The sequence below is a fragment of the Pteropus vampyrus genome, unplaced genomic scaffold (assembly GCF_000151845.1).
Source record: "Pteropus vampyrus isolate Shadow unplaced genomic scaffold, Pvam_2.0 Scaffold187, whole genome shotgun sequence".
Taxonomy (NCBI): Eukaryota; Metazoa; Chordata; class Mammalia; order Chiroptera; family Pteropodidae; genus Pteropus; species Pteropus vampyrus.
The window spans coordinates 805,888-815,227 of record NW_011888968.1 but is presented as its reverse complement, the minus strand read 5'-3'; the positions used below and the strand labels follow the sequence as shown (position 1 = coordinate 815,227).

General features: G+C 68.5%; 1 protein-coding gene across 1 annotated transcript in view; it reads left to right on the top strand.

Moving 5' to 3' along the window:
• The first annotated feature begins 4,045 nt into the window (after positions 1–4,045).
• Positions 4,046–9,340, top strand: part of CD81 (CD81 molecule) — a 10,852-nt gene continuing 5,557 nt past the window's right edge. The window contains exons 1-2 of the mRNA XM_011371305.2: positions 4,046–4,108; positions 7,157–7,271. Of these exons, the coding sequence (XP_011369607.1) occupies positions 4,061–4,108; positions 7,157–7,271 (163 nt within the window). The 5' untranslated portion in view covers positions 4,046–4,060. The remainder of the gene's footprint in view (positions 4,109–7,156; positions 7,272–9,340) is intronic.

Genomic DNA, 9,340 nt, shown 5'->3' with positions numbered 1-9,340 from the left:
TCCCCTGCTGAGCACTGAGAACTTACCAGTCCACAGTCACCAAGGTCGTCACTGCAACCCCCGCCCCCCACCCATGCTGCATCACGCCCTGCGGTAGGGGTTGTGGGGCTGGGGGGCACACCTGTCGGAGCCCCTCTCTGCACCCCACTGTCCTGGTCCTCCGCTGCTTCGCCCCCGAAGCGGTGTCTTCCGAATGCCGTCTCTGGGGCTGGCTGGTAGGGGCCAGGCTCAGGAAGTGGATGTCGGGCTGCTGGCAGCAGGAAGACTATGCTCCTTGGCCGGTGCGGCCAGGCCTTGGGGGAGGGGCCCGGCTTGCCTCACTCACTGTGCTGCCCAGCCACTGTGCAGGACGGGGTGCCAGGGGCGGGAGCCGGGAGAGGAGGATGACAGTGCGTGTCTGGATGGGGCAACTTTTTAAAGTTGCATCTTAGAGCGTTAAGTGACAAGGCCCCCACATGGGAGCGGGCCTCAGGGCAGCCCGGTGTGCCTCTCCAGGAGGGGGCGGTGGGGGCCGTACGCCCTCTGGCACGGGCACACCCACACACACTTGCTGTCCTGCCCTCCCCGTGCTAAGATCCCGGGCCCCGGCGGCATGCACTCTGGGGCTCCGTGGGTGGCGGGGACGAGGTCGGGCCTGAGGAGCAGAGATGGTGCCAGCCAGGTGGCGGTCCTGTCTGACGGGGCGGAACAGGGGGCTGCCTGGCAGAGGGGCTGGCACCTGGACTCCTGCCACTGGGGTAGATCAGGAAGAGCAGAGGTCACATCCCGGCTCACCCACTCAAGCGGGTGACCCGGGGCGGGCCACAGGCCCTCATGAGCCCCGCTGTCCTCATCTGTGAAACGGGTATGTCAATAGCTCTCTCCTCGGGGGCCGGCCAGAGAGCCCTGGAGGTGCCACTGGTCCTTCTGGAGAGCCCTGTCCGGGACTGGCTGGCCTGACACCTAATGCAGCCGGTGGCTGTCTTCCAGAGGCAGGGCGGCCAGACCCGGCCGAGAACGAGGCTGATTAGAAGCCTCGCTAACTGGCATTTAATTCTCGCTTCCAGACAGCACATGACCGTCTGTCGCTGAGTAGCTCTGTCGCCCTGCTTCCGGGATCCGGGACGCGGGCCTGGCGGGCTCGGCGGGGGGGGAGGCGGGGGGAGATGTCTTGCACCTGGTTTCGGCGGGTGAGCGACCGGAGTGCCCCCGGTGCCCCCCAGTGTCTGGCCGCCGAGCTCTGGGGAAATGGCAATTGGGCTGGGCCTGGTGAAGAGGAAGTGTGAAGTCGGCCCCTCCGCAGGCATCTGGGCAGCGGGCAGGAGCGAGAGGCAGGCCCTGCTCTGGTGCCCACGGGGCCCTCCCCGGCCCGCCCCCCCACGCCTGTTCTGTTCCCAGACCGAGCTCAGGCTGCTCTGTCTCACGCGGCCGCCACGTCCAGGACGGGGGCCGACCGGGCATCCCTCTCGAGTGCTCTGCCCCCAGCCCGCGGCGGGGCGGAAACTGGGTCATCAGATCGATAAGGCTGAGAGGCCAGGAACCCGTGGGAAGGGCAGACGGTCACCTTTGCACTGGCCCTGGGGTGGGGGTTGGGGAGAAGGCCAGGTGCTCTGGTTCTGGCCTCGGCCCCCAGGACCCAGGCCTGACACCCAGCGAGGGCCGGGTAATTTTTGGCCCTGGCGGCGTCGCCTGCCCGCTGGCCGGGACTCCTGGACGGAGACCCAGGCTTGCCCAGAGCCGGCCTTTGGCACCCCTCTGTTCTCCACTTGTCCAGCCGAATGCGGCTTGAGCCAGCACACTTCCGGAAGCCTCTGGACTCCTCGGTGCTCCCCATCGCCCCACACATGTACTTCGGGGCCCCACCTCAACTCCTCCTGACGGGCCCCAGATGCTGGGGGAGGCCCTGCAGGTGGGCAGGGACCATGCCCAAGGGGCTGGCGGTTGGCTGTCCCCCGTCCTAGCTGCCGTCAGCACCTGGCTGCGGGGGCTCCTCGGACAGTGCAGGGGGTGCCAGAGCCAGGCAGACGTGGGGTCCTCACGGCACGGAGGCCTGTGGAGCAGGCGGGCGGTCGACACCCCCTGGACGGACAGCCTTTTCCTCTGTCCTCAAGATGGCAGCAGCTCCGGCTCCCACGAAGTGGCCGTCTCCTGTGCCAGCAGGCGCCAGGCTGGATGTGCCCTTCGCCTCCCTCCGGGGCCAGGCTGTCACCAGGCCCACTGGGGTGATAAGGATGCCGAAGTTCCCAGGTGACCACATGAGGCAGCAGTGGGGGCTGCGCCTAGGTGCGGGCAGGCTCCGGCCCTCGGCCAGCCAGTGCCAGGTGGCCTTGCAGTGCTGCTGGCCAGAGCCCCCTTGACCTGCCCTGGGGCCCCTCCGCCCCCTCCCCAGTCTCCTGCCCGAGCCCACCCACCTCCTGTCTACCTCCCCAGGGGCTGTCTGGCCCACCCGGCTCGTCCTCGGTGGATGCGTGTGGTTCCCCGCCATCCTCTGGCAGGTCATTGGGTCATCGGCATCTACACGCTTCTCCAAGGGGCCAAGGGGGCAGAAAGGGGCTTCCCACAGACGGCCTCTTCTAGCCAGTGGCGTGAGTTTGGGGTTGGGGAGCAGGCCACTCCCTGGCCCTCCTGCCCTGGGGGGTGGGCGGCATGCTCAGCATCGGGCCCCGGAAGCAGCCTGGCCCTTGGCACCCCAGGTCCACTGCACTTCGCCCTGAGAGGTGGCCGGCTGCCCTGGGGGCCTGCACTCACCTCCTCAGGGCAGAAGGGCCGTGTGTCCCCCGCCGAGGGGGTCCAGCAGGGCCCGTGTCCTCCCTGCAGCTCCCCAGCTATTTTTAGATGTCTTGCCAGACGGCTTCCTGGGGTCAAGGGGCCAAGAGAGGTTTCCGCTGGCCGCAGAGGTGAGGTGCCCTGTCTTCCCTCTGCAACTTCCTTCCTGTCTTGAGGCCTCAGCAAGGTCCTGGGGGCAGTGCCCGTCCCCAGGAAGGCCTGCGATGGGCCCTGGCCCCTCGTGGTGTGGGGAGGCGAGGGTCGGTCTGCAGAGACCCGGGATCCTCCCCCTGCACCGACCTCCCCTCCACACCCCGTCCCGGAAGCCTCATCCCCCATGTAGCGCAGTGTCTCTAGGGCATTACCTGCCTGACTTCCTGCCTGTGGCCTTCCCCACCTGGGGCACAGTCTCCCAGGCTCCCAGGGCTCCCCAGTTGCCAAGCCGGGCCGGCACTTAAGGGCGCGTGAGATGGTGGGCTCGGGTCAGGGGGCGCAGCCTGCACAGAGCCGAGGCCCCTCGGTGTGGCTTCCGCCGGGCAGCGCCCCCGGGTTACGACGGGGCCGCCCTCTGAGGTCACTGGCTAGAGAGCAGCCAGCACTCGGAGCCCGTCAGTGCGGGGGCCGTGGCCTTGTTGCCTGTGGAATGCGTGGGCAGGACGCGGGGGCACTGGGCCTGCCCGGTGGGGGCGGGGAGGGGCGGGGAGGCCCCCGCTCCTGGCCGGGTCCTGGCGTGAGGGTGCCCCAGGCCGGCCGGGCAGCCCGCCCCCAGTGGCTTCTTGGAAATGACGGCCGGCCCGGGCAGGCGCCCAGCGCGCTTGGCCGGTGCCGCTATTTCGCAGTTCTCGGAAGGGAGGAGGGAAGCGGCCGAAGCGGCGGACTCCTGCGTGGGGCTGTGGGCGTCGGGCAGTGGCACCCCGCGCAGGGGCGTCTCGGGGCAGGAGCGGCTGGCCACGGCGCGTCCCACCCTCCGGCGCGGTGCCTCGCGGGCCCGCTGGCCCTTCTGCGGGGCGGGGACAGGACAGCACCTGTGGGGCCCGCAGCACGCCGCACCCTCGCGCCTCACGCTCCTGATTCCCCGTGTCACAGGCGAGCACGTTGGGGCCGCGAGGCGTGCCCAGGCGGGCTGGGGGTGGCCCGGCTGCCGGGGTCTCCGGGCCCTGCCCGGTGCCATTGTGATGTGCCGTCCGCGAGCGCTGGACGCTGTTTTGCAGTGAACAGATGTGCATCCTTGGTCTGTGGTCAGGACCGCGGCATTTCAGGCGCTGGCCACTGCCACCAAGATGACAGTGTGGGCCCTTGGGGACGCAGAGGGAACATGCGCCGCCAAAGGCCTCGCCTAGAAGCGCCGTCGGCCAGGATTCGGGTGAGGTTGAAAACAGCTTTACTGGGCATAAATGGCATGTGTTTAACACGTGCAGTTGGTTAGGTTTTGACACCAGTAGACACCAGTAAAACCACCAGCACCCTCAGGACAGGGGACACATCCGTCACCTTGCAAGTGTCCTCGGGGCCTGTGGTCCCTCCTGCGCCCCCCACCCCCATCCCAGGCGACCACTGGCCTCTCTCCCGTAATTTGCATCTTCCACTTCTGTTTAAGTGAGACCGGAAGGTGACACGCTTCCTTCCCCTTGGGCGTCGGCCAGCACGAGTCTGAGCCCGACCAGGTGCTGCATCAGTGACCGCTCACGTCTCGCTGGGAGGGTCCCACGAGGTGGTCACCACAGGTTGCTCTGTTCATCTCTGCATTCCCCAGCCGAAGCACATCCGGGGAGCTCCCAGTGCGGGGCTCAGTGTGGACACCGGTTTCGGCCCCTGTGGGGAGGAGCCGGGTGGGGGGGCACGGCATGGCCGGGACTGACAGTGGGAGGAGCTTTAACTTCTAGACACCCCCTCCCCAGCCCCCGAGGCCCCAGCCCGGCCCCCTGCGGGCCCTCAGTTGGCGGGCTCAGTGCAGCCCCTCTCCGGGGTGCGGGCATCCCCCGCAGCTCGTGCCGCCGAGCGACTCCCGAGCGTCTGCTCGCCTCTCGGGCGAAGCGCCTGGTGCATCTCCACTCCCTCGGGAAGCGCGCATCGTTCGTCCTGCAGTCTTGGGAGCGCTTCACAAACTTTGGGTGCCCGTCCTTTCTCAGCCACCTAAGCCCGAGTCTGTGGCTGGCCCTCTGAGTCACACCGTTCCAGGGACCCAGCCCCGCCCTCCTGGGTCAGGGATGGGGTCAGGGGTGGAGGCGTGGGCCGGGGCAGGAGCGCCTCCCCCCAACCCCCCGCCCCCGGCCGCCGTTCCCATGCACCCCAGGCTGGTCTTCATAGGACCTGGAATGACGGGGGGCTGGGTGGGAGGGAGCACCGCAGCCACGCTGTCCCCTGCCCTATAGGCAGGACCCCAGTATGTTAGCCACCGGAGGGTGGGTGGGGGCCGAGGGGGTCTGGAGGAGCAGGTCCCAAAAGCCCTTCCTTTCCCAGACAGCAGGGGTGGCGTTGTCCAGTCCCACCAGGAGTGCTCGGGGTGGGTAGCGTAGCGTTTCTGCCGGGGCTGTGTCCCCAGGCAGGCCTGTGCCCTCGGCCCCTGGGGTGAGGGGGCTGCACAGGGAAGATGGGGGTGGTCCCAGCCCAGCCAGCCACTGTACCACGCCGGCGTCTCCTCTGCCGTGGGTGGGGGCACCGAGGTCCTGGTCTCTGACTACAGAGGGAGGCCCTGGATGGGCGCCCCGCCCCCGGCCTGGGACATTTCACAAAACCGTCTCTGGACCACAGCTTCAAAACAGAATAAGTGACGTTTTCTAGCCCGAGTTACCATGGCAACCCTCAGCCTCACCACCTCCCATAGAGCCGCAGATGGCAGCCAGCTCGGAGGACGAGGACTCTGGGGCGCCTGCCCTGCCCCCTGCCTCTGCCTGCTCATGTCCCACGGCCCTCCAGCCCTCCTCTGGGTGTGACGGGCACCAAAGAGCAGAGACAGGAAGTCTGGAGCCCAGGGCTCTGCCCTTCGAGGGGCTTGCAGGGGCCTGAGTGCCCCGGGAGGGGACGGGGGCCAGCTGGACAGTGGGACCACCAGGGACAGAAGGCTTCAGAGCCTCGGCTCTGCGTGGACGTGGGGGGTCCTCCTCCTCCACACCAGGTTGGGAAACCGAGTGGAACTTGGGGGGCTGTACTAGGGGGAGTGGAGGGTGCTGGGTCCTCTGGGGGGACAGCATCCCTTTGGGGGTGGGAGCCGAGCTGCAGCTGGGTGCCAGGGCCCCCACCAGCCAAGCCCGGCATGGCCCACAGCCCTTCCCACCCCATCGCCACGTCCTGGTGTCGCCTGCCTGGGGGCCCTGGTACTGGGGCCTTGAGTCTCACGCCCTGGATGGAGTGTGTCCCCCTGCCGTCCCCTGGAGACGCCCTCCCCGGCCAGGGCCTTGGGGGCAGGTGCCGGACGGTCACCTGGTTTTCTCGGGGTTCGGTGTTCAGTTTTTCATCCCCACTGGTCTCGGAGCTGTGGGTGTGCGTGGGTCAGCGTCTGGAGGTTCCTGGTGCCGCTGCGGGGTGGCCCGGGCTGCCAGCATGGCGCCGGCAGAGAGGCGGAGAAGGGCCAGGGGCAGAGGGCAGCGGGCGCCTGCCTGGGTGGCCCGGTGCTCAGGCAGGCGTGGGCCTGGCCGGGCCTGGTCAGCTCTCGTCCTCACAGGCAGGCCCCCTGCCACTGAGCCCCAAGGTCCCAGGGGATGAGCCCGCGGGGGCACGGGGCCGTCCATCCTGCCTTGACTCTCAGGGCAGCCCCCTCCCCGGCCGTCTGGGGAGCTCGGGGCTTCCTTCCTGGGAAGCACCTTCTCTTCCCTTCCTGCACCCCCCCCCCCCCGCCCCGCCAGGCTTCCTGGATCCCGCCAGGCCCCGCGGCCTCCCCCTCCCCACTTCCCTCCGCCAGCCCTGCCGGGGCCCTGGGGGCCACCAGACCCCACCCCTCTCCTTGGAGTCCCCTCCGCGGGGCTTCCCGCGAGCTTGGGACTGTTAGCAGTGCCACCCCCGGAAGGGGGGCCCTGTGTTCCCTGGGGTGCTTGGGGTTTGGTGTGGCCCCCCGCCAGACTTAGCAGGTGGAAACCCAGGACACCCGGTTAGGGCCGGGCTGCAGATAACCTGCAGTTCCGGTCGGGGTGTCGGTATCCGGGGCACCCGCTGGGGGAGTGCCGGTCGTCCCTGAGGTACGGTTCCCCAGCATTCTGCCTGCGAGGCGGCGTCCCCGCTGGCAGGAGGGTGCCCCATACCAGAAACCAGGGCAGCGGAGCAGACGCCTGCCAGAGGCAGCAGGTGTCTCAGAGGTTGGGGTGGCAGTGCACGTGGCCTGGAGACGGTGGCCCTCGAGCCACGGGCCCAGGGGAGGGGTGCGCAGCACCCACCCCTCCCAGCAGCCACAGGTAACCTCCATCCTTTCTTTCCCCAGCTGGCCGGAGGCGTGATCCTGGGTGTGGCCCTGTGGCTCCGCCATGACCCGCAGACCACCAACCTCCTCTACCTGGAGCTCGGCGACAGGCCCGCACCCAACACCTTCTACGTAGGTGAGTGTGAGAGGCGCTGGCCTAGGCCTCTGGCCAGCTCTGGGCTGGGAGCCAGCACGATGGCCCATCAAGGTGTCTGATCATAAGCTCAGTGAGGTGCAGACAGGCAGTCAGGGAGGGCTTCCAGGAGGAGGCAGGGCCTGAGCAGGCTTGCTGTGCGCTGGGGTGGGGAGGAGGCCAGCCAGGGAAGGCTGAGGGTAAGATGGTGGGACTAGGTCAGCTTGCGGCCTTGAGAGCCTGGGTGAAGCATAGGGCCTGGGTTCCCCCGAGGCTGTCCAGCGCTGGCCTTGGGGCGGGAGCCAGGCTCCCAGGGAACGCTGGAACTGTGGGGCGTGTGGCTCGTCGACGCCCCCACATCCCCTGTGGGGGCCAGGCAGGTTCGGAGGGCAGCAGCTGGGTGGGGGCAGGGAGCTGTGTCATGTGGTAGGTATTTCGGTGCAGCTCTCTGGGAGGGGGAGGGGCTGGATGCCTGAGCCTGGGGGACGCAGACTCAAGCCCCAGGAGGAAGGCGGGGGCTGGCTGACTCAGGCCACCCCGCAGCCACACCTCGCTGCCTTATTAGGCTGCCTGTCGCCCGAGGGCACCAGCTGTAGCTCCTGGTGTCAGTCAGGAGCCTCCTCCACCCCCGGAGCAGTGACCAAGGAGGACAGCCTTCTGTGCAGAGCGGCACCCTGTCGCCTCACGCCCCAGCCACCCCCAGACAGCGGGAGCAGGGCCTGGCCCCTCCCCATCACTGGGTACTGTATCAGCGTGTCTGTCCTCTGATGTCACAGCCCCTGGGCCTGCCCCTCATCCAGGTCCCACAGGCCCCCTTAGTGGTCAGAAGCCTGTGGGCCTTCAGGGTTCAGGGCTCACTGCTGGGGCCACGCCCTGCGCTGGAGCGAGGCCTCTGTCCTCTGTGGGGCCTGAAAGGGGTCTGTGCCCCTGCCAGCTGCCGCTCGGGGCCCACGCGCACTTGGGGTACACATTTAGCCGCTGAAGCGGGATGGCTCCGCACACCTCCCATCCCACATGGGGAACACGGAGCCACGGGACAGGGTGCCAGGCCCTTCCCTGCCCATGGTCCCCTCTGGGCTGGGAGGTGGAGAGAGCTGGGTTCTAGGGAGCTGGACAGAAGTGGAGCTTGTGGCGCTGGCAGTGCCCAGGGGCGGTGTGTTCCCAGGCCCCCCATGCCATAAAACCCCTCAACGGCCGGGTCTCAGGAAGTGCGGATGAGCCTGCCGCCCCTAGAGCATACGTGGGGACCACAGTCCCTGAGCCTGCTGCACAGATGTCTGAAGTCTTGAGGTACCCCTGGACCCTCAGGGCCTGTTTCTCTCCTCCAGGGGTTCCTGGGTGGCCCCTCCTTCCCCCCACCAGGGGTCCAGGTCAGCAGCGACCAGGCGTGACCCAGCATGTCCCCATCCTTGTGTCCAGGTGTAGAAGGGGCTGCTGCCTCCGTCCCCATCCACTTTCGGGGCCCGGGGGGCCCGGGGTGACAGGCTTTGCTGGCAGCAGAGCTGAACCAGCTGTGGGGCGGGTGATCTGGGACGGGGTCCCTTTGCCGGGGCCAGGCTACTGAGCCTCGTGTCTGGAGTGGCGTTTGCTCGCGGCTTGGGGTGGCGGGAGAGGGGATGAAGTCTCCCCTGCTTTGGGCCAGGGCTGGGCAGGAGACAGAGTGGAGGTTGGTGGCTGCTCTGGCCCCTGGCAGAGGATGGAGGCCTCGGCTGTGCCCGATGGGATGTGGTCCCATGGGGGCGGCCGGTGGGGGCAGGTGCTTCTTACCAGGTACTATGTCAGGCAGCACATGGGGCCTGCCCTGGGGAAGCAGCTCCAGCTGCCGGACCACCTGGGAGGCAGGGCGGCGGGGTCCCCACACCCTGGACCCGGGCTTCTGCCATGTCCCTGTGGCCCTGCCCCTCACGGATCGGCCTTCGGGGGCCTCTTACTGTTCCTGACATGGCTGGGCCTGGGAGGCGGGGGTCAGTGGGCCCGGACCTGGGCTGCGTTAGCTGGACTCGCTCAGCGCCGGCAGCCTGCAGGCCCACTTGCCAGAGCCAGGCATGCAGACTCTAGATGGGCCCTGGCAC